The sequence below is a fragment of the Plecotus auritus genome (genome assembly GCF_963455305.1).
Source record: "Plecotus auritus genome assembly, chromosome: 7".
Taxonomy (NCBI): domain Eukaryota; kingdom Metazoa; phylum Chordata; class Mammalia; order Chiroptera; family Vespertilionidae; genus Plecotus; species Plecotus auritus.
This window is the reverse complement of record NC_137774.1, coordinates 66253956-66277379: the sequence shown is the minus strand read 5'-3', so window position 1 is coordinate 66277379 and position 23424 is coordinate 66253956. Positions and strand designations below refer to the sequence as shown.

General features: G+C 52.5%; 1 protein-coding gene across 5 annotated transcripts; it reads left to right on the top strand.

Annotated features, from left to right (window-relative positions):
* Positions 1–1417: 1417 nt before the first annotated feature.
* SETD1A (SET domain containing 1A, histone lysine methyltransferase) lies at positions 1418–23079 on the top strand. 5 transcript variants are annotated; one of them, XM_080682094.1, is made up of 19 exons: positions 1418–2060; positions 2796–2960; positions 3178–3273; positions 5015–5261; positions 6806–6927; positions 7160–7389; positions 7637–8483; positions 8637–9419; positions 9911–10087; positions 10196–10283; positions 10960–11117; positions 11273–11360; positions 13244–13582; positions 18227–19252; positions 19846–20018; positions 20107–20217; positions 20395–20514; positions 22048–22185; positions 22258–23079. In XM_080682094.1, the coding sequence occupies exons 2-19, from the start codon at positions 2811–2813 to the stop codon at positions 22429–22431; spliced, it is 5067 nt and encodes a 1688-aa protein (XP_080538220.1). In that variant the 5' UTR covers positions 1418–2060; positions 2796–2810; the 3' UTR covers positions 22432–23079. The 5 variants fall into 5 exon arrangements, with proteins under 5 accessions (XP_080538220.1, XP_080538221.1, XP_080538218.1 ...); XM_080682095.1 differs by having other exon boundaries at positions 4991–5261; positions 13298–13582; XM_080682092.1 differs by having other exon boundaries at positions 4991–5261.
* Positions 23080–23424: the final 345 nt, after the last annotated feature.

Below are 23424 nucleotides of genomic sequence, written 5' to 3'. Positions count from 1 at the left end.
GTGCCTTGTTCCTAAGAGACCAGTAGAGACTGGGTGCTGGGCAAGGGTGACCCCCTTCTGGCCAGTAGCTTCTGAATGTGGAGCCTGAGTTATTCCAAGGTGTTTGCACTCTTGTTCCTGAGCCCAGGGTGTCTCTTCCACTGAGGATTTAGTATGTTTCTTTTAAGTTTTTTTTTCTTTGAGCGACTAATAGATAGTAGGGGCTTTTCACGGGTTATCTCATTGAACTCTCATAACCACCTAAAGAGGTAAGTCTTTATTTCCATTTCAGCGGTAAGGGACCTGGGGTCCAAGAAGGCTGAGGATCTTGCCCAGAACCACACAGCTAGTCAGTGAAAACTTGGATTACCTTTACCATCACACAGGGAATCTCTGTTTGACTTGAGAAAAGGAGCCAATACCTTTCAACTCGGATGAGAAAGTAATATGATCTCATCACACATGCTTCCACGTAAATTCATTTTTTCAGCCTCGTTTTCCTCAAAAAAATTACAAGGTCCCAATCCTATCTCTTCTATTCTTATGGTGTGACATCTTGAACAAGTACACCTTTTCTCTTTTCCTATTACTTAAAATGATAAATTTGCATGGACAAGGCTTCAAGGGCCTTTCCTATGCTTTTTTTGATGCCTACATTAATCCTGCATGACATCAATATCCATTTCAGAGTAAGAATCTGAAGCTGTGAGAGGTCAATGATTTGCCCAAGGTAATAGAGCGAGAGATGTAGACAGAGATGTCTGGAACCTAGCGCATCCTCAGCTCAGGCAGAGGGGCCTCCGGGGTATGCCATCACCTGGAGACCAGAATACCCTGCGTCCAAGATAGAAATAAAGGATGCTCAGCCTCAGGCGACCTTAGGCCCAGGGTCCCAGTGTAAGCCTGGAATGGTGCTGCCCTCGAGCGGCGAGACCGCGTAAGGATAGCCTCCCCCCTATCTCGCTGGAAACGGCGGGCACTGGGACCATGATGCGACCAGCTCACCTCGTTACTGTAAAACCGAGTTTACTTTTTACAGGACCCACTCTAGGGTCTTTAAGCTCCACCACGTTTATCATAAAACTTTAAGACTAGTAGTGGCCGAGTACAGGCAAAATGCGGAACCTCTGCAGGTCTCAGTCTCCCCATCTGCCAAGTGGGCATCTTAAGCAGCCAGTGGCCCAAGGGGGATCACGAAAGGAAAACGCTCCCTGCATTATGGTATGTGCGGCGCCAGGCAAACAGCCTGAGTCACCACTGTTGGTTGTATTTTCCATCTCACGGGCGCCCCTCCCAGGCCGCCCGGTTTCGGTGGGTTCTACAGGAAGAGCCCCGCGACGCCGGGCCGCACGCTGGCCACGCCCTCTGCGCAGGCGCCGCGGCCCCGCCCACAGGCTCGCAGATTCGTGAGTCCGGCTCCCCAGGATTACTCAGGCTCCGATGCTCAGCCGGAAATTCTCATCGGACTCTGAGGAGCTTTGAGCCACAGCCACTTTCCTCGAGTCGGAATTGGGCAGTCCCCTGAATTGTACTAGGAAGAAAATCCAGAAAAGTGGCTGGCTTGCCAACAGGGCTTGCCTAAACAGGCATTACTTTCTTGACTTCACCAAAGCGGGTAAAGGGAGGCAAGAGCTGGGGCCAGGACCTGTGGCGAATCTGCAGCCTCTTGGACGTTTGGCCGCGCAAGAAAGGGGCAGGCAAGAGGATCAGAGGAGCCCGCGTCTCGTCCACCCATTCGCCCCGCCCGCCTGACGAATCTGCGCCCGTTCAACGCGCCACTCAAATCTCCCCAGCTCTGGCTGGCCTCCTCCCCTTCGCCCCGCCCCCTTTTCCTCGGGGATTAGTCGCTGCTTTCGTCGCCGCCGATTCGTCAACGGCCTCAGGCCAGAGCAGCTGGATAGTCGTGGTGAAGCCCACTCTCCGGGGGATGCGGCCAATCTCCAGGCTCCTTAGGCTGCAATTCTCAAGCCTCTTAGGACGCCGGCCGAGGCGAAACCGCTATCCGCGGCCCCGTTGGTCTCCCAGTGGCGCCCGTGGCGAAAGTGCGAATGTCGACGCTGTGCCTGCTGGGCCTCGCGCAGGTGGCGGTGGTGTTTGGTGCGCGCGCCGGGGAGGTGGTGGTGGGGGGGCGCCGCCGCCGCCACCGCTGCGGGGCCGGGTCTCGCGCTGCCGCCGCCGCCGCCGCCGCCTCGCGCCACTGAGGTGCCGCGCGGGGTGGGGGGAGGGGGAGCCGCTCGACACGAGCGGGTGAGTGGGGCCGCGCCGCGCGTGCGCGGAGATGGGGGGGGGGGGCAGAACGCACCGGGGCGGGAGGAGAGGGCAGCGGTGCGCGTTCCCCTACCCCCCCGCCCAGATTCGGGGCTGAAGCCGGGTCTCGGGCTCGGTCTCGCGGTGTTTCCAACGCCCCGAATAGGTGCCACCTCTTGGCGAGAGGATCGGGGCGCGGGGACCCGAGCGGGTGTGTGGGAGCGGGAGCCGGGCTTGGCCCGGGCCGCTGGCCGGTGAGGAGGCGGGAGGGGGCGGGGCCTGCAAGGGGCGGGGGAGGGGTCTTGCTCTGAGGGCAAGTGGGGCGCGCGCTGGGTAGAGCTGGGGGCACGAGATGGGCCTGGTGGTCTGAGGGCAAGAGTTGAGAGGTGGAGAGAATGTGTTGTTACGGTGAAAGAGTGTACTTGGAAAATCTGGGGGAGCTACGGGTCATGGTGAGGTGTGGAAACTGGGGTGATGAGAGAACCTGGAGTCTGGGCTAGTTGGTGAGGGGTAGCAAGGGAGTCAGGCCTAAGATCTGAACCCCCTTGTGTATTCCTCTCTTGTAACAGTGTAAATGAGCAAAGATGGATCAGGAAGGTGGGGGAGATGGGCAGAAGACCCCGAGCTTCCAGTGGCGAAACTACAAGCTCATCGTGGATCCTGCCTTGGACCCTGCCTTGCGCAGGCCTTCTCAAAAGGTGTACCGCTATGATGGAGTCCACTTCAGTGTCAACGTGAGTGCCCAGGCCTTTCCTTGCCATCCAGGAACCTCCAGGCCCATTCTCCTGTTGGCTCTGTTCAGCACCCAGAACTTCTATATCCAGAGCCTGCCTTCTTAAAAAGTGGTTAACCAGCACCCAACTCTTTTGCATATGGGTCTCCAAATGGGCTTAGAGCGCAACAGTGTGGTTTCACCTTGAGCTATCTTTCTGTTCCTGCTTTCCTTCCTAGGACTCAAAGTATATCCCAGTCGAAGACCTCCAAGACCCCCGTTGCCATGTCAGGTCCAAAAACAGAGACTTTTCCCTCCCAGTCCCTAAGTTTAAGGTATGTGTCTGCTGGTGTTTTGGTATGGTGGCCCTTGGAGGGTGTGGAGGCTCCATCCTGGCAGTCTAGTCTTAATGTCGCTGAACAAGAGAGTTTCCCAACGAAAGGATCACAGCCACATCTAACAGGCTGTGAGGCTGAGTTGTTCTGGACAGGAAATCTATTTATCTTCTAGAAAGGCATGGGTGAGGTGTCCCAAGCAGGGGTGTTGACACCTTGAATGACATGAAGACGTGTTTAGCTGCTATACTTCCCATTCTGTATTCCTAGACAGTATATGTATTCCTTGACAGTACTCTGGTCTGATACCCCAGTTTCCCAACAAATAAGGGATTGATAAGGCCAGGGACTCCATCCCTGAAGTCCTCTGTTCCTCACCTCTCCTTTGGCCATTTGATCCTCCATCTTATGTCAGAGGATTCCCATGTCTCTGTCCAGGTAGGGTACTCATCAGGCCTTGGGCTGGGCCTAGAAAACTGGTGGTTCTTGGTTTTCCTCACTAATTCTTTATTCACTTTTAAATAAATCATTTGTGGGGTGCCCTTGCCCCTTTTTTCACTTTGTACACTTTCCCTGGACAATCTCTTTCACATCCATTATTTTGACTATTGCCAAAATGTTCATGACTTCTAAATCTCTGTTTCTAGCCAAGATCAGTCTCGAACTTCAAACATGTATGCCTGGTAGTGGGAAGCTCCATCTGGAGGCCCCACAGACATCTCAGATTCAAGACATCCAAAACAAATTATCTTTACCCCTTTAATCTTGCTCTCCCCCCATCTACTTAGCTGCCCAAGCTAGAAACCCGGAAGTCATCCTATGATTCTCTTTTCCTTTATCGCATAACCTGTCACAAAGTTTTGCCGACCCTTTTTCCTAAATCATTTTATCTTATTCTATTCCCATTGCCATATCTTTAATACGTACTCTTGTATTCATTTCACCTGGTTTCCTTGCTTCCATTCTCTTCATTTCATGTTTTACCCTGCTGTCATTGTCGCTTTAATTTTACTCTTATTTTACTTTTGTTGCCAAGTCCATGTTTTTGTGCATTAACATTTATGATTATTGAGCTGGTCAAGCCTCATCTCCTGCCTTGATACTGCTCACCTGTGTTCCATCCTCTATACACTCTTCAGTTTCTAGGAAATGCTAAGTTATTTCATAATGTCACAGCCTTTTACCAGTAAGTCCTTGTAATTTTGGTGAACTCCTATTTATCCCAAAAGCCCAATACGAATGACACCATCTGTATGAATGCTTCCCTGCCTTCTCTCTGAACAAAGGTTTCTTTTTCTGGACTCCCAAACAACCTCTGTACACCTCTGCTGACACTTACTGCCATGTTATAATTGTATGTGTGTCTGTCTTGCCTATATTTCTGACCAGGAATCTCCTTTTTTTTCATCTCTATATTCCTAGTGCCCAGTCCATGGTAATTACTTAGTAAAAGCTGAGTTAGTGAGATTTCTTACATCTAGTTTCTTCCATGTGTGTTTATTTCTCAGTTCATACCTTCCTTTTCCTGGTTCTTGCCATTATTCCGTGATGAAAAGAATTCGAGAGAGAGAGGGATCAAGACTGATGTATCCCTTGTTGGGGTCCTGCCCTTGCCTCTTATTTCCCAGTCCTCTCTCTCTCGATCTCATGGATCTCTCTAAAGTTTCCCAAGGAAAAAGTATTACGACCCCAGACTTCGCGCTTGTCCTCTCCACAGCTGGATGAGTTCTATATTGGACAGATCCCTCTGAAGGAAGTGACTTTTGCAAGACTGAATGACAACGTGCGGGAGACCTTCCTGAAGGATATGTGCCGAAAGTATGGCGAGGTGGAAGAGGTGGAGATCCTTCTTCACCCCCGTACTCGCAAGCACCTGGGCCTGGCCCGAGTGCTCTTCACCAGCACTCGAGGAGCCAAAGAAACGGTCAAAAACCTCCACCTTACCTCCGTCATGGGCAACATCATCCATGCCCAGCTCGACATCAAAGGTGAGGGTTCCCCTGCCTGCTGCCAAAGTTGGGCTCTGGCAGAGATTGTACATGTGAATGCCAGTTGGAGTCAGGTATGTGATCAGGTTCATGATTCCTCATCTGAAACTCTTGGGGCCAGATGGGTTTCTGAAATCAGAATTTTAGAAAGGGATTATGGTACACATTTTTTGTGTGTATTCAGCGTCATTGGGGCTGTACCAGCATATGGCTATTTTTATAAGAAAGTGTATGGAGGGTCACACTAGGTTGGATAAATAAAAACTAGACTAAATAGCCCTGGCTGGTTCAGGTTTGATTACCGGTCAGCGGCATGTACCTCAGGGCATATGTGGGAGGCAACCAGTCGACGTATCTCTCTCACATAGACCTCTCTCTCTCTCCCCTTCCTCTCTCTCTCTCTCCCCTCTCTTTATCTATCTTTCTCTCTCCCTTCCTACCTCCCCCCCCCCCCTTCACACTCTTTGAAAAAATCAATGGCAAAAATATCCTTAGGTGAGGATTAAAAAACAGAGTAAATAGCTTCAGCTCAGGTTTTGACACTAAATTCCCCAAAATACTACGTTTTGAAACTTTGGATGGAGAATTAGAGACCTGTATATATACTAATAGGTAAGTGGAGAAAGCAGTCTGTGTTAGGAATAATAGGGAAGGGTAGGGGTTGTGGCATACTGTAGCACAGTGCCATCTAAAGGAGGCAGCTGTTAGTTGGCATTAGCCAATTTGCAAGTGGGAATGAGGACTAATATTGCCAAATAATCTGGTGGTTTTTTGTTTTCTTGAAGCAAGAAATCAATGTTTTTATATCAGATCTCATGATTTTAAAATGTTACATCCCCCTACCCCCAAAAAATTTGTTAAGTGATTATGTAAGGCAAATAAAACATTGTTTTTGGCCAAAGCCGGTTTGGCTCAGTGGATAGAGCGTCGGCCTGCGGACTGAAGGGTCCTGGGTTCGATTCCGGTCAAGGGCATGTACCTTGGTTGCGGGCACATCCCCAGTGGGAGGTGTGCAGGAGGCAGCTGATCGATGTTTCTCTCTTATCGATGTTTCTAGCTCTCTGTCCCTCTCCCTTCCTCTCTGTAAAATATCAATAAAAAATATATTTAAAAAAAAAGAGAGAGAAAAAAAAAAACAAAAAACATTGTTTTTGCAACCCTGAGTTTATAGGATGAAGAATATGATAGGATCTAGCATTAGACGACCTGTGTCTGAATTTGAGTTCTGCTACTAACCGACTTTGTGCAGGTCAATTTTCTTTAAACCTGTAAAGTTAGGTGCACTGATGCTTTTCCCTTCTGGTGATCATTCAGTGTAGTAACACATGTAGAAGAAACTGTGAAGTGTTGTACTATATGTCGTTTGTAGTAGTTGTTACGTGGAGATGAGGTAGAAGGTCCCAGATATAGAGATAGGGAAGAAGAATTGAAGTCCCCAAACCCAAGATCAACTTGAGGCCTGAGGAATAAGTGGGAGAAAACCATATTAGGAAGGAGTTGTTTTCTCTATCTGACTCTGTTGGTTTCCATTTTTCTCCTCCTAGGACAACAACGAATGAAGTACTATGAACTGATTGTCAATGGTTCCTACACCCCTCAGACGGTACCCACTGGGGGCAAGGCCCTGAGTGAGAAGTTCCAGAGCCCTGGTGCAGCCACTGAGACGGTGAGAGGCTTGTGGTTGCCATAGCCCTAGCCATGTGGGCACAGTCCTTGAGTGCCAGGACCAGTCGTTGGGAGGCTCTGGACTACACTGGTTAAGTATAGGAAGAGCCAAGAAAAGATGCCTAGATGCTTTCAAATGACAGGGAACTGGGATTCGCAGTTTGGGGAGGGGTGAATTGTTAAATGGTAACTGATCTCTTTTCCTTTCTCCCTGCTCCACTCTCCCCCTCCAGACTGAGTCCCGCCGCCGCCCCTCCTCTGACACAGCTGCCTACCCAGCAGGCACTGCTGTGGTGGGCACTCCTGGCAATGGCACCCCCTGCTCCCAGGACACAAGCTTCTCCAGCAGCCGGCAAGACACCCCATCTTCCTTCGGCCAGTTCACCCCTCAGTCCTCCCAAGGAACCCCCTACACGTCTCGGGGCAGCACCCCCTACTCTCAGGACTCTGCCTACTCCAGCAGGTACAGGGTAAACACCCTTTGGGACCCCCAAATTCTGGGAGCTGCCACTGGAAAGAAGAAACCAAGTCAAAAAGGGAGTTGGGAAGAATTTGTCCCTGTTCTCAGGGAACTCACTCTAGCTAGGAACCCAACAGCATTTCGATCCTCTTTTCAGGACAGCGTAGAAGGGCTTGGGGACTGAGAATTGGGACCCTAGGGTTTGGTCATACAGAGCTGAACCCAGCTAACTCCTGCATCTTTTCTCTAGCACCACTTCAACCTCCTTCAAGCCCCGGCGGTCAGAGAACAGCTACCAAGATTCCTTTTCCCGCCGCCATTTCTCTGCATCTTCAGCCCCCACGACCACCTCTGCAGCCATCTCTGCCACCACTGCAGCCACCACCACATCCTCCACCTCTTCCTCCTCATTGTCCGCGTCCTCCTCGTCCTCTTCTTCCTCATCCTCTCATTTTCGTGGTTCTGACTCAAACTACCCAGCATATTATGAAAGCTGGAATCGCTACCAACGCCATTCTTCCTACCCACCCCGCCGGGCAACTCGGGAGGAGCCCCCCGGGGCACCTTTTGCTGAAAATACAGCTGAGCGCTTCCCACCTTCCTACACCTCCTATTTGCCCCCTGAACCCAGCCGTCCCACTGACCAGGACTACCGGCCTCCTGCCACAGAGGCTCCACCCCCGGAGCCTCCAGAACCTGGTGGAGGTGGTGGTGCTGGGGGGCCCAGCCCTGAGAGAGAAGAAGCTCGGACCTCCCCCCGCCCAGCTTCACCTGCCCGTTCCGGCTCCCCAGCCCCAGAGACCACCAATGAGAGTGTGCCCTTTGCTCAGCACAGCAGCCTGGATTCCCGCATTGAGATGTTGCTGAAGGAGCAGCGCTCCAAGTTTTCTTTCCTGGCCTCTGACACAGAGGAAGAGGAAGAGAACTCCACCACAGGCCCTGGGGCTAGAGACACAGGGATTGAGGTGCCTTCTGGTTCAGGTCACGGGCCCTGCACGCCTCCTCCAGCCCCAGCTAATTTTGAGGATGTGGCACCTGCAGGGAGTGGGGATCCAGGGGCTACCCGGGAGTCTCCCAAGGCCAATGGACAGAACCAGGTGAGGCTGGGCTCAACCAGCGGAGATACCTGGGATCAGGGAGGCAGGGTTGAGCCCAGAGGGAGCGGAAAGGGAACTAGATGAGAACAGATTTGGGAAAAAGCCCAGGGAACAGGCAGAAGCTTTCTGTGACCCTTCTTTGCACCCCTACAGGCTTCTCCATGCTCATCTGGAGAGGACATGGAGATCTCTGATGACGACAGGGGCGGCTCACCCCCTCCGGCCCCAACGCCCCCCCAACAGCCTCCACCTCCTCCCCCACCACCCCCTCCTCCCCCTCCCTACCTGGCTTCCCTTCCCCTTGGTTATCCCCACCAGCCTGCCTACCTCCTCCCACCCCGACCTGATGGGCCACCACCCCCTGAGTACCCCCCACCTCCTCCGCCACCCCCCCACATCTATGACTTTGTGAACTCCCTGGAGCTCATGGATCGACTTGGGGCTCAGTGGGGAGGAATGCCCATGTCCTTCCAGATGCAGACCCAGATGTTAACTCGGCTCCACCAGCTGCGGCAGGGCAAGGGATTGACTGCTGCCTCGGCTGGTCCCCATGGTGGGGCCTTTGGGGAGGCCTTCCTCCCATTCCCACCCCCACAAGAGGCAGCCTATGGCTTGCCCTATGCTATGTACACACAAGGGCAAGAAGGCCGAGGGGCATATTCCCGGGAGGCTTACCACCTGCCTTTGCCCGTGGCAGCTGAGCCCCTGCCCTCCTCTTCAGTCTCGGGAGAGGAGGCCCGACTACCTCCAAGGGAGGAAGCAGAGCTGGCAGAGGGCAAGGCCCTGCCGTCAGCAGGCACTGTGGGCCGTGTGCTGGCCACCCTCGTCCAAGAGATGAAGAGCATCATGCAGCGAGACCTCAACCGCAAGATGGTGGAAAATGTGGCCTTTGGAGCCTTTGACCAGTGGTGGGAGAGCAAGGAAGAGAAGGCCAAGGTGAGGGCCAATGCCTGGGACTGGGGAAACTTGGGGCTCCTTGGGGGAAATAAACCTCTTGCTTCTCCAAGCTACACAGCTCAAAATAGGAGGATGATCAAGGCACATAGACAATACTGGGACACTGGTTGGACAGGGAATTGGGGCACGGAGAGCAGTAGGAAAGCATGAGCCTAAGAGTCTGAAGAACTGTGTCCTGGCTCCACTGCTGACTTGCAGTGGACAAGGCCCTTCAGTATCTGTGGACTTCAGTCTTCAGTGTCTGCATTGTAAAGTGGGAAGGATAGTAGCTGCTTCCTGAGATTGATGGGACTATAAGCAGACTTCTGAGGAAGTCCCTCTACAGGGGCTTGTGCAAGGGAGGTCTGGCATAGATGTGCATCAGATGGAGGAGTGAGTAGATGCAATTCTATTTTCCTGGGGCCTGGGAGTGGTTCCCAGGCAGGAGGGAGCACCTGGGTTCTGAGGCTCAGCCTCCCTACTGCCTGCAGCCATTCCAGAACGCAGCCAAACAGCAAGCCAAGGAGGAAGATAAAGAGAAGACAAAGCTCAAAGAGCCAGGCCTGCTGTCCCTCGTAGACTGGGCGAAGAGTGGGGGTACCACAGGCATCGAGGCCTTCGCCTTTGGGTCAGGACTGCGAGGGGCCCTGCGGCTGCCTTCTTTCAAGGTACCCATAACTGTGGCCTTGCCTAGTAGGGTGGGGACAGGGCATCCCCCCTCCTTGGGTACAAGTTTTTGAGGTCTAAATGGGCTCTGTCTCTTCCCACCCCCCCAGGTAAAACGAAAAGAGCCTTCAGAAATTTCAGAGGCCAGTGAGGAAAAGAGGCCCCGGCCTTCCACTCCAGCTGAGGAAGACGAAGATGGTGAGTGGGAAGGTTGGGTAGAAGGAGAAAGGGGAAAGGTTATTTAGATTCTGATAGGAAAGCAAGAGGCAGGGATAACGGTGTCTTAAAGGCAGAGCCAAATGGAGATTTTGGTAGAGGCTTAAAAGAAAGCAGTTTTGAGAGAGGTGAAAAGCTTCAGATGGGACCGTTATGGATTTTACACTGGTATGTTGATATAAGTTTTCTGTATTTTAATTTTCCTTTTATAAAATGGAAATAATAACATTCACATCTAAAGATCACAGAATTTCAAGGTTAAATAGGTTAAGCTCTTTTATGCCTTCTACCAGTTTGCCTAAGTTTAAGCTATTGGTTGACAGCTTGTGTCTAGAAAACTTCCTTACTGAGTCTGATCTGCTTCCCTGGAAACCCATTGGCCTTAGCAGTATTTTCTTGGGCCAGGCATCTGCCTCGTCCACCCCACCCAGAAAACAGTGAAAGATAAAATGAGTGTGATATGTTTAAAACTGTAAAATATAAGGTATTGCTGAGGGTTTTGTGCTGAGCTTCGGCTTCTTGTCTATAAAACGAGGTCTGTTGGTGGGACTGGGAGGAAGATCAGCGACAGTGTATGCACAGCTCCTTTCACAGGGTCGAGAAATGGTAACTTACTGCTGATGGTAAATTGTCCTAACTACCACTCACCCGGGCCTAGACCCTGAGCGAGAGAAGGAGGCTGGAGAGGCAGGACGTCCAGGGACCAAGCCCCAAAAGCGCGATGAAGAGCGAAGCAAGACCCAGGGCAAACAACGCAAGTCCTTTGCTCTGGACAGTGAGGGGGAGGAGGCATCCCAGGAGTCCTCCTCGGAGAAGGTGAGGAGCCAGGGCACCCGGTCCCTGCCAGGAGCCTACTTCCTGTGTTGCTGTGCCCATGGCCACTTCCCTTTGGGCTGGAACCCAGGTAGCTGTGCCTTCTAGAGGACCAGTTGCCCTTTTCCTGTTAGTCCCTATTTATCCCTTTCCTTGAGGAGGACGAGGAGGAGGAGGAAGATGAGGAAGATGACGATCATGAGGAAGCCATGGATACTGCAAAGAAGGAGACAGAGGCATCAGATGGTAAGCACAGATAATACAGTAGAATTCTGGCTTGGGGAGAAAGGGGTTCGGCCACCTGCCTCATCTTTTTCTGAACCCACGTGTTGCTGCTGGATTTGTTGGCCACCGTTGTCCTCCCCAAAAACAACTTTTTTAGCTCTACCCTTTGGTACCCTTAGCCCATGTAAACAACGACCCCAATACCCAGAATGTTCTCTCTTGCTTACCTCTGCTACTGAAACAAGGCTGTCCCCTGAAGACAACCCAGTAGAGCCTATTTCTTTTTCCAGGCCCTTGAAATAAGAGGTTGCATTCTCTTGCTGCCCTTTGATGCTGTCAGAGCGAGCCTCTCCATCTTTGAGCACTGTTCTTCCTTTAAGGCCCAGCCACTGAGCCATGCCTCCCTCTTCTCCTTGCCGCTGCCATTACCAGACACCGTTGTGTTCTTTGGTTGAATACTTGTTTGTTCCTCCACATTTATTGAGGCTTGGGTACATGGTTTAGTCTTTCTTTTCATTCCTTTGTTTAGAAATATATAGGGTAGGGGGAAAGTCAGGTTTACAGTTGTTTGTACGGAAAGTAGTCCAAAATAATAATAAAAGAATAAACTGTGTTTCACATACTCGCAACTTGTAAACCTACTTTTGCTCCACCTTGTATATTGAGCCCCTATTCTGCCAGGCACTGTTCTAAGTGTTGGGGACACATCAGTGACCAGGACAGATGTGATTCCTGCTTTTGAGGCACTCGTGATCAGTTGGTGGGGAGGGGGAGACTTGACAAACAAGTGAACAAATAGTAGTTCTTGAGATACAGATATGTGTTTTGAAGAAGATAGAATAGGTTAATGAGGCAGAGAGTAACGGGTGGGAGAACTGGGGAAAGATGGACTGTTTATATCTGATGGTGCCATTTCTGCAGAGGCCAGAATGGGGAGACTGATGGTCTGAGAGCCTTCTTTTCAGTAAAGTGTGGGCAAAGTTCCCTGCCAGGAGCGAGTGTGTGCGGCCCCTACACATCCACTTGGGCTAGACGCCTTCCAGTTTCACCACCTCCGTGTTTCTTGAATTGTCTCCTGAGATCCTGCTATCCTGCCTTTCTCACTTAGAGGCTGCAGCAGTTTTGAATGATTTTCCTGTCTTCATTTCCATTCTTCCCTCCATTCCCAGCCATTTTCCAGCCTGTTGATGGAAATTATCTTCCCTAAAGTGCACACTGGACTCTCTGTAAAGTCTCTTCCTGGCTCCCTGTTTTCCACAAGGTGACTCCTCAGCCTGACACTTTAGGTCATTCATAATCCCGCTCTTGCTTATCTGTTTGGAGTCATTTTGTCATCTTCCAGACCCTCCCTGGCCACCAGTACCTTCTATTCTAGTTTATCCAATTATGTTCCTCAAAGACTGCAAAATTCTTAATTCTTAGAGCCCTTACAATGTATTATCATGTCCTAGAAATACAGAGCATGTAACAGCCCTAAGCTTATTCTACCCTGGAGTCCAGGAAGTGTCTCTAAGAACCACTGTGGGAAAAGCTTCGGTAGTTCGAGAAGACTGCTCACCAGTCTCCCAGCGCCCCATCTTCTCTTAACCTTTGACATCCCTGCTTAGCCCCATGTCTGGTTGGTGAACTCATACTTGTCTTTCTTGACTTCGACATCTCCTTCACGGGGTGCCTTCCTTGACTTGACCCTCCAGGCAGAAATCAGGGTTTCCCTTTGCCAAGCTCCCCAGACCTTCCCACTGAGGCTTACCACAGTATGAACAAATTGTGTGCCTACCCAGCTCCTTGAGGCCGGGGCTTCCCAGCATCTAGCACAGAGCCCAACATATCCACAGTAGTGAGTCACTGAAGGAGCCAAGTGAGGATCTTCCCATCTCGCCTGATTGCCCCTTCTGGATTTCCAGGCGAGGACGAGGGAAGCGATTCGTCCTCCAAATGTTCTCTGTATGCTGACTCAGATGGTGAAAATGATAGCACCTCGGACTCAGAGAGTGGCAGCTCGTCCAGCTCCTCATCTTCCTCATCTTCCTCCTCATCCTCATCATCGTCATCCTCATCTGAGTCCTCTGAAGAAGAAGAAGAGGAAGAAGAGCAGCCAGCAACCATCTCCTCAGTGTCACCACCACCTAGAGACGTCCCTGTGCTCCTGCCAGCACCTGTGGAGGAACCCAAGCCAGAGAGGATCGCGGGCTCCCCCATCACACCGCTCCCTGAACAGGAGAAGTCTCCAGCAAGGCCTGCAGGTATGTGGTGTGAGCGACTACATTCAACCGGTAGTTGGGTCAATAGATCTGAAGAAAGAGCAGTAGGCTGGAAGTGAGGTAGATATTTGAGAGTAGTGAAAGTATGTATGTGAAAATATGTGTACCCTAGAACAGCGGTCGCCAACCTTTCAGACCTCGCGGACCACCAGTTGGCGACCGCTGCTCCAAAGGTTTCCTTAAACCAGCGGTTGCCAACCTTTCGGACCTCATGGACCACCAGTGGTCCGTGGACCACCGGTTGGCGACCGCTGCCCTAGAAGGATGTTTGGGATGAGAGAGGGGGGCCAGAGCATTTTATAGTCTTATAAGAGACAGGTGGGCAAAGGGGAGTCAGCAGAGGCTGAAAAGGAGTAATCAGATAGGCGGGAAGGAAAGTGGGAAGCTTGGAGTTTCTGAAGGAGTGGCTTGTATCAGCAGACCACAAGAGAGGTTGTAAGATAGGAAAAATGTCTGTTGGATTTGGCAGTTAGGTCACTGGTGACCTTATCAATTTCATAGAGTGGATCAGACTTGGAGCCAAGTTATGGGAGTGAGGACAGGCAATAGAGATAACCAATCTTCTGGGAGGGTAGACTAGTCTTGTGAAAAAAAAAAAAAAAAAAAGAGAGAGAGAGTTGAGGGTTGTAATTATATTAGCATTTATTGAGTAATGAGCCTGGCACATTGCAATTTTATTTTCTCATTCCATTTTCACAACATTCTTTTTTTTTTTTTTTTTTTTAATATATTTTTATTTCAGAGAGGAAGGGAGAAGGAGAGAGAGAGAGAAACATCATTGATGAGAGAGAATCATTGATCGGCTGCCTCCTGCATGCCCCCTACTGGGAATTGAATCTGAAACCCAGGTGTGTGCCCGTGACCAGAATTGAACCCGGAACCCTTCAGTCCGCAGGCTGACGCTCTATCCACTGAGCCAAACCAGCTAGGGCTTTTTTTTTTTTTTTTAATTATTATTATTTTAATCCTCACCTGGGGATATTTTTTCCATTGATTTTCAGAGAGAGTGGCAGAAAAAAGGAAAGACAGAGAGAAACACCGATGTGAGAGAACCACATTGGTTGCCTCCTGCATGTGCCCTGACCAGGGCCTGGGCTGGGGAGGAGCCTACAGCCTATGTACGTGTCCTTGACCCAGAATCAAACCCGGGACCCTTTAATCCACAGGCCAATGCTCTATCCACTGACCCAAATTGGCTAGGGCAATCCTCACAACATTCTTATTCCCATTTTACAGATGAGGACTTCGAGGTTTAGTGAGATACTCAAGGTTACCCAGCTGCGATTGGAGAGACAGCAAGAAGCAGGGTTGTGGAGGGTTAGCTTTACAAAGTAGGTGAGACTTGAGCATGTTCATATACTGAAGGGAACAGGGAGCAGGTAGATGAGCCAGGAGAGAGAGAGGAATACTTGCTGTATTAGATTAGCATGGGGGGAAGGGTGTACTCTAGGTCTGATGCTAATCTATCTGTAAACAGGAGGTAAGGAGATGTGGGGTTTCATGCCTGAAGGCCCCTTTTTTCACTTTGCAGTAGGAAAGTAGGACATTTTCTGAGGCTGAGGAGGCTGGGTGGAGTAGGAGCCTTGGGAAAAGAAGAGAGTGGGAGTGAGGATGAAAGCTGACTGGATTCGCCACTACTCAGAAGCCCTGCTGAGGCTGGGGGTTATGGGTCAGGGAGGAGAGAGGGCAGGGTGGGGTAGATTCAGGGGTGGGGGTCTACAGGGTAGAGGTGGTAGAAGGATGTGGGAAGTTACGTGAAAGGAGAGGACAAAGTGAGGGCCCCTGCAATTTGGGCATGAGAAAGAAAGAAGTTAATTTAGCAGGAGGGTGATAGGCTGGAGTGAGATAGAAGGATGGGAAATTGAAAAGGTTCAGTGGGTCCTGGCCAGTGTGACTCGGTTACAGTGTCACCCCACACCAAAGGGTCTCAGGTTCAATTCCTGGTCAAGGGCACGAACCTGGGTTGCAGGTTTGATCCTTGCTCAGGGTTGGGGCACATGTGGGAAGCAATTTAGTCTCTCTCAATCGATGTTTCCCCCTCTCTCACTCTCCCCCCACACCTCCCTTCCATTCTCTCTGAAGAGCAATGGAAAAAATACCTTCAGTGGTGAGGATTAACAAAACAAAAAAAAGGTTCAGGCTGAAAGGACCTGGGGAATTGTAGTCAGAGGGTACGGAGTCAGAGTGTAAATTTCACGGTGGAGCTATTCCAGAAGGTGACAGAGTCAAATGTGTGACTGCGGAGGTAGCTGAGGAGGAAGGAGGCCACTGGAGATGTGAAATTGGGTAAGTAGGTGGGACATCAGAGTTCCTGAAATAGATGGCAAGGGTGGGAAAGGAGAAGACAGTTACGGCAGATCCCTTAGTTTTTAGAAAATGTTAGGAAAATGCAAGTTACCAAGGACACACTGATTAGAGGACTATGTGGCCCAAAGGCAGGAGCCTGGGACAGGGTTTGTCTGGTGGAACACAAAGACGGACCTGCCGCCTTTAGGACTTGCTTTTCTTCTGTCTTCCAGTCTGGTTCATTATTCTTCTTCTGCAAATGGACTTCCTCTGCCCCACAGATAGCCCCACTCCTGTCCTAGAGCCTTCCTCCAGGGAAGTTTCTGGTTGGGCTGGCTTGGGTCAGGTAGCCATCCGTTAATGAGGGTCAGTCATACAGTAGCAACTGGCTTCTGGGAGTTGTATAAACTAGGAAGGTACCCCAAAGGCTGTCTCCCTAAATGAAAGGCATGGCCAGGGAAATTTGTGTGAAGAAGCTGAGCCAGGAAGGGAATTTCTTCTCTGTAAGAGCCAGGCTTCTAGAGGGCAAAGTGGGTCAGGTTGGGAGGATGGGTCAGGAGGGAGGCTATCTCAAAACGTTGGGGAGAAGTGATGAGAGGACTCAAACTGGAGCATCTGGGACGAGCACCGCAGGGCCTTGCTGGCTTCAGAGTGGACACCAGGTGGAGTCCAGAGCCTTAGGAAATGCAGGCTGAGCTTTGCTGAGGTTGCCAGATTGGGGAACATCTGTTAAGGCATTGGACACATGTGATAACTGCCTGCTTGGTCCAGGCCTGGTGCTGGCTGCCCTTGAGCTCTGAGAGTGGTAGAGCTAGATATGAAACCACTGAGCCCCAATGCAGAGTGTACAGATCAGCGTAGGGCAGTGGGGAAGAGTACAAACTCAACTCTCGCTGCCCGGGGTATAGATCTTACTCTGGCATTTGCTAGCTGTGTGACCTTGGCATGTTATTAACCGCTCTCTGCCTCAGTGTCCTTTTCTGTCAAATGGGGTTTACAATAGTACCCATTTCCTAGGGTGGTTGTGAAAATTAAATGAGTTAATATATGTAAAGGGCTTGGATTAGTGCTTGGCATAAAATAATAGCTATTAATCTGTTGCAGCCAACCTGAAGATAAACGATTGAGAACCACCAGTCTTTTGGTTCTGAGAGGAAGGTGTTACCAATGTTTGAGGAAGTCGGGGAAGCCTTTAAAAAGGAGGTGGCATTGAGCTGGGCCTAAAAGCTGCATGTCAGCTTTCCCAACAGGCAAGGGAAGAGAGGCATTTCAAACCAAGGGAACACTGTCAGCAAAGGGCCAGAGGTTTGAAAGGCCATGCTTGGGTGGCTGAAACCTAGGATGAGAGGGCAAAGCGTGAACTGGCCTCGTGAGGATTGTCTGATGGGTCAGATCTGCAAGATGGGCTGCTCCAGGGAAAGGGCTATTCGTGTATTGAGCAGTGTTGAGACCCCTGCGTTCTGCAGCAGACTTGGTGGTTGGGTGGAGGTGGGGGTCCCAACAGAGGGAGGATGTGCTTCCTCCTGTGGCAGTTATTGGGGGAGAGACAGCATGGCCTGTTCAAAGATAGTTTCCCCTCCCTAAGGTACCCCTCGTCCTTGGATTTCAGCTTCGTTAGGGGGGACTTCTTGACCCCTCCTCACTTGGGCAAATCCCCAGTGATGTTTGGGGGAAAGTGGGGAGGAAGGCAAATTTTATAAAATATTTTACCACAAAGATTCAGCTTCTTATATTGTATCTTTTTCACCTCACTAAACAGAGAATACTGTTTGTGGTTGAAATGATGGATACTTAATTCAGACATGGCTCATTGTATCCTCATAAATGCAGCTGGCAAAAAATTGTCTTGGTCTGTGTGCCTGCTTGTCAGATGTAGTTCTGTCACCACCAGTCTTGGATAAAAGGCTGGAGTCTGAGTGTTCGTCTCCGCAGAGCCCCACCCTACCCCCACTCTTCAGTTTGGCTGTGCATTGTTTTATGTCATTGTGTCCATTGCACTGTAAACTGATTGCTTTGCAAGTGTCTGCTCCCTGTGTTTTCCATACCTGGCATAGCTGGTGCTCAGGAAATGTGGGAGGTATGAATGGACAGGTGTAGAAGCCCATCCTGTCAGGGGAGCCCAGCGTGTTGCGGCCTTGCAGGTGTGAGAGGCAGGCAGCGTGTTCCCTGAGCTCAGGAGCGTCTGTTGGCATCTGAGGAGAGCATGAGTGCATCCTGTTGAAAGGCAGCTGGGGTGTGGACTCCACGGTGAGGCTGGCCAGCCGCAAGCTCATAACGAATCAGTCTCATGATGCTGGGCAAGAAGCTGACCCTCTCGCTTCCCTGTGCTTCCTTCCCTAGGTTCCACTGAGGAACCAGCACCCAGTGCGCCCCAGTCTACCCCAGAGCCCCCGGCTGGCCCTCCAGCCCCTGCCCCCTGCCCTGACGAGCGCCCCTCCTCTCCGATCCCCCTCTTGCCCCCACCCAAGAAACGCCGGAAAACTGTCTCCTTCTCTGCTGTGGAGGAAGTGCCAGCCCCAGAACCTTCCCCAGCTGCCCCACAGCAGGTCAAGGCTCCTGGCCCCATCTCCCGCAAAGTCCCCCGGGGCGTGGAGCGGACCATTCGCAATTTGCCCCTGGACCACGCATCTCTGGTCAAGAGTTGGCCTGAGGAGGTGTCCCGAGGAGGTCGGAGCCGGGCTACAGGCCGAGGCCGCTCTGTCGAGGAAGAGGAGGCTGAGCCAGGGACAGAAGTGGACCTGGCGGTGCTGGCCAACCTGGCCCTGACCCCAGCCCGACGTGGGTTGGCTGCCTTGCCTATTGGCGATGACCCAGAGGCCACAGAGACATCGGACGAGGCAGACCGCCTGGGCCCTCTGCTCAGCCACATCCTACTAGAGCACAACTATGCCCTGGCCATCAAGCCTCAACCCTTCACACCGTCCCCTCGGCCGCTGGAGCCAGTTCCTGCTCCTGCAGCCCTCTTCAGCTCCCCAGCAGATGAGGTCCTGGAGGCCCCTGAGGTGGTGGTGGCTGAGGCAGAGGAACCAAAGCAGCAGGAGGAGGGAGAGGAGGAGGAGGAAGAGGAGGAGTCCGAGTCATCTGAGAGCAGCAGCAGCAGCAGCAGCAATGGGGAGGGGGCTATCCGGCGGCACAGCCTCCGTTCCCACACTCGGCGCCGGAGGCCACCACCACCACCCCCTCCCCCACCGCCTCCCACCTTTGAACCCCGCAGTGAGTTTGAGCAGATGACCATCCTGTATGACATTTGGAACTCAGGCCTGGATTTGGAAGACATGGGCTACCTGCGGCTCACGTATGAGCAGCTGCTGCAACAGACAAGCGGGGCTGACTGGCTTAATGACACCCACTGGGTCCATCACACCAATATCCTGATCCCGGAGGCGGCCTTCTCAGGACAGGAAGACAGGCCCGGGAGTGGGGCGGGCAGCCTTCTCAGGACAGGAAGACAGGCCCGGGAGTGGGGTGGGTGGCCTTCTCAGGACAGGAAGACAGGCCCGGGAGTGGGGCGGGCAGCCTTTTCAGGACAGGAAGACAGGCCCGGGAGTGGGGTGGGCAGCCTTCTCAGGACAGGAAGACAGGCCTGGGAGTGGGGCGGGCTTTCCTGAGGTCATACAGCTGGGCAATGTTCTCTTCAGACAACAACTCGTGTCTGCGTTTCTCTTCCTCCCTGTCCACTTCTTTTTGCCCCCGACCTTCAGCCTGGGTCTTTCTCCTCTGGCTACCTGGGTATTTTCTCTCTGCCTCCTGCCTCTTTTCTGTCTCCCAAAGTGTTTCTGGCAGAAAAGGTGGCCTAAGACTTATTTCTCTCATCTTTCTGTACTCATACCAAGTATGCTCAGGGCCTCCAACAAAGGTCAGTTACCCTTTCCTTGGGCTGGGACTGGAGGGACAGGGGAGTGGGGCCCCAGGGTCCTGGCCAGTGTGGGACCCATTCTCTTCCTTAACACACCCTGCACTCACCAACCTGAGCACTCCAAAACGCAAGCGGCGGCCCCAGGATGGGCCCCGGGAGCACCAGACGGGCTCCGCCCGCAGCGAAGGCTATTACCCCATCAGCAAGAAGGAAAAGGACAGGTACCTGGATGTGTGCCCTGTCTCAGCCCGGCAACTGGAAGGGGCAGACACTCAGGTGAGGCCCTGCCCTGGTATATGGCCCACCAGCATCCTCTTCCCATTGTTTCTCCTGTCACGTACCCCCTCTGTCCTGTTTCTCACAGGGGACTAACCGTGTGCTCTCAGAGCGCCGATCTGAGCAGCGGCGGCTGCTGAGTGCCATTGGCACCTCAGCCGTCATGGATAGTGATCTGCTAAAGCTAAACCAGCTCAAGGTGAGGAGCGGGGACTCCAGGAGGAGAGAGACTCAGTGGAAGGGCAGCATTGTGGGGTCCCCTAGGGGTGCGGAGGGGGTGAGTGGCTAGAGCACCCTCCTGCCCTGGAGATCTGCAGGAAAAGCCAGGAGACAGGTTGAGGAGGCATCCAGCAGCAGTCTACCTTCTGCCCTCTAGTTCCGGAAGAAGAAGCTCCGATTCGGCCGGAGCCGGATCCACGAGTGGGGTCTGTTTGCCATGGAACCCATCGCAGCTGATGAGATGGTCATTGAATATGTGGGTCAGAACATCCGCCAGGTGAGGAGGTCCCACACCCAGCTCCCAACGCAATGGCACCTTGGGATGCTGGCATGAGACCCATCCAACCCTCTGGACAAAGCCCCACATACCCTCCTGCCTCCGAGGCTTAGCTATTGAAACCACTTCTTCCCTCCCTCCTCTCTCCCTCCCTCCCTTTCTAGTAATGGGAACTAGTAAAGTAGTAAACTAGATGTTAATGATGCAGCAAGAAACAAGGCTAATATCTCTCCCTTTAAGGACCGCAGTTTAGTGGGGAAGACAGGCATTGAACAAGTAACTACAATAAAGGATGGTGTTTGCTTATTACAAAAGGGGAAATCAGAGAGACTGGGTGGTTGGAACACAGTAGTGTTTACACCAGGAGCCTAAAGGATGTCGAACTCCCCAGGCTCAGGTGAGGGAGGTGCAAAGAAGGCCCTGTGCTAATTGGAGAAACTTGGGTCAGGCAGGGACATACAGCAGGAGGATGCAGGTGAGGCCAGACTCCCCAGAAGTTAGGAGCTACATGAGTAAGTTGGGACCGATAGTGAGAGAGGAGGAAAGTTGCTGTGAAGTGTTAAACAGGAGAGGACTTGGGAGGTTGCAGGCTCCCTCTGGCTGCAGTGTGAAGAGAGAACTAGAGACAGAGAGCAGTGTGGTGGAAGTGGGGGCTGTTGCAGAGACCCCAGTTAAAGGAGGAGTTCCTGGGCTAGGCAGTGGCAGCCAAGGTCACAGGAGTCTGTGGGTCCAAGGTAGCTGGCAAGACAGGCAACCACATTGGCTCTGCAGAGTGAGGGCAAGGGCGGGGGTGGGGTGAGGCCATTTCTCAGGGCGCTGCCTTGAACATCTGGGAGTAAGGGCTGCCAGTGAGATGGGGAGTGAGGAGGAGGAGCAGATGTGCGATTCAGATGAGTTCCAATTGGAACTTCTAGAGGAGGACACCCAGCAGCTCCTCTGAGGTGGATTTTGGCTGCAGATGGAAGTTTGGGAGGAGACCCAGCACCGAGCCAGCCACTCAAGCCCTGGGAGAGAGCATCCAAGGGAGGAGCGCAGAGGTTTTAGTGCCCCGTTGTCTGGGAAATAGCAGTTGCTCCTCATGCAAGAACCTGGGTCCTAATGTGGACAACCAGCAGCAGCCAGTGGGTGCCTTTTTTGGAGGGAGGGTCCTGGGAGAAGAGAGGAATAGAATTCAGTCCGTGAAATGACCACTGTCATCTTGGGAACTGCCAGAGCCCCACGGTAGACTGGGAGCCAGGCAGACTCCAGGAGCAGCCTGTGGCTGCTTCTGCCCAGTGACCAGTGCTAATGTCCCTGGGGTCCTCTTTGGGTGGCTTATATGGCAGTGAAGGTGTAGGGGGCTGGCCATTAGAGGGAGGGCTCCTGGAAGCAGTCAGGAGTGTCCACAGGTTGGGTTAGTGGGAGCCAGAGAGAGCTACAGACCCAGGACAGGTCATTGTGGCCCCAGGATGGCAGCTGGGAGACTGCCGACCCCCAATCACAGAGGCTACCCTCTGAGGGGCAGCTCCCTGACCGTCGCACCCATCCTACCAGATGGTGGCCGATATGAGGGAGAAGCGCTACGTGCAGGAGGGCATTGGCAGCAGCTACCTGTTCCGGGTGGACCACGACACCATCATCGATGCTACCAAGTGTGGCAACCTGGCGAGGTTCATCAACCACTGCTGCACGGTGCGCTGGGGCCTGGCCAGGGCGGTGGGGTCCAAGCAGTTGGACACAGCTCACTCTGCCTCCCTCCTGCAGCCCAACTGCTATGCCAAGGTGATCACCATCGAGTCCCAGAAGAAGATCGTGATTTACTCCAAGCAGCCCATTGGCGTGGATGAGGAGATCACCTACGACTACAAGTTTCCGCTGGAGGACAACAAGATCCCGTGTCTGTGCGGCACCGAGAACTGCCGGGGCTCCCTCAACTGAGGTGGGCAGACGGGCGCCCACACCCCTATTTATTCCCCTTGGTGCCCTGAGCTCCCAGCACCCCAGCCTTAGTGGGCTCAGGAGGGTCCACATGCCCCCATCTCTGAATATGGAGTTGGGCCCCTGAGCCCTGCAAGGGAGCCTCAGTCCCTTAAGGCAGTGTCTGCCTCCCCTGTCACTCCTGCCACCCACCCCCTAATTTTTTTCTTTGCGGAGAAGAAGCTGTAAATGTTTTGTAGCTGCCAGCAGCTGTTTCCTGTGGAAACCTGGGGTGCCAGCCTGTATAGATCCTGTTCTTGGGGGCTGCACAGCCCTCTTGCTTTGTGTTAATGGGGACTTCCCTTGTGTGCCCTGCGTGCACCCCTCCCCAGTTTAGGGGTCTCTAGGGGCAGTGGCCATGTTCTCCCCCTGGGGAGGGGGGCCCTGTGCCTCCCAGTCCTGGGGACTCCGTGCCTGGAACCCTGCCTCATCTTCTGTTCCTGCCAGACCCTGTGGGTCACCCTTCTACCCTGGTGTCTGTAAGCTCTGGTTGGGCCAGGCCAGGATGGTGGGGGGAGCGGGCCCTTCCTGTTGGGCTGGATTGTACATATGTTAATAGCGCAAACCCAATGCCACATTTTTATAATTGTGATTAAACTTTATTGTACAAAAAGTGCTTGGTCAGTATCTTTGGGAAAGAGTAGGGTGGGATGGGGGTTGAGGACAGGGTGGGGCAAGTGAAGAGGGGGAAATGGGTGGCCTGGAGTTGGGGTGGGTAGAGGGGCTATGGGGCAAGAATCCAGACCCGCAGACAGCCACCATTGCTCTGGGCCAACTGATAGGCTGGAACAGCCACCTAGAAATCCCCCAGCAAGGCCAGCCAGACCTGGCCAAGGTCAGGCCTCCCTTCCCAGAACCACAGCTGCTGCTGGGCTTCCCCCTCCTGGGAAATCCAGCAAGAGGCAAAGACTGACATCATGTAGGAGTGAGGTCACTCTGCCTATCCCATCCCTT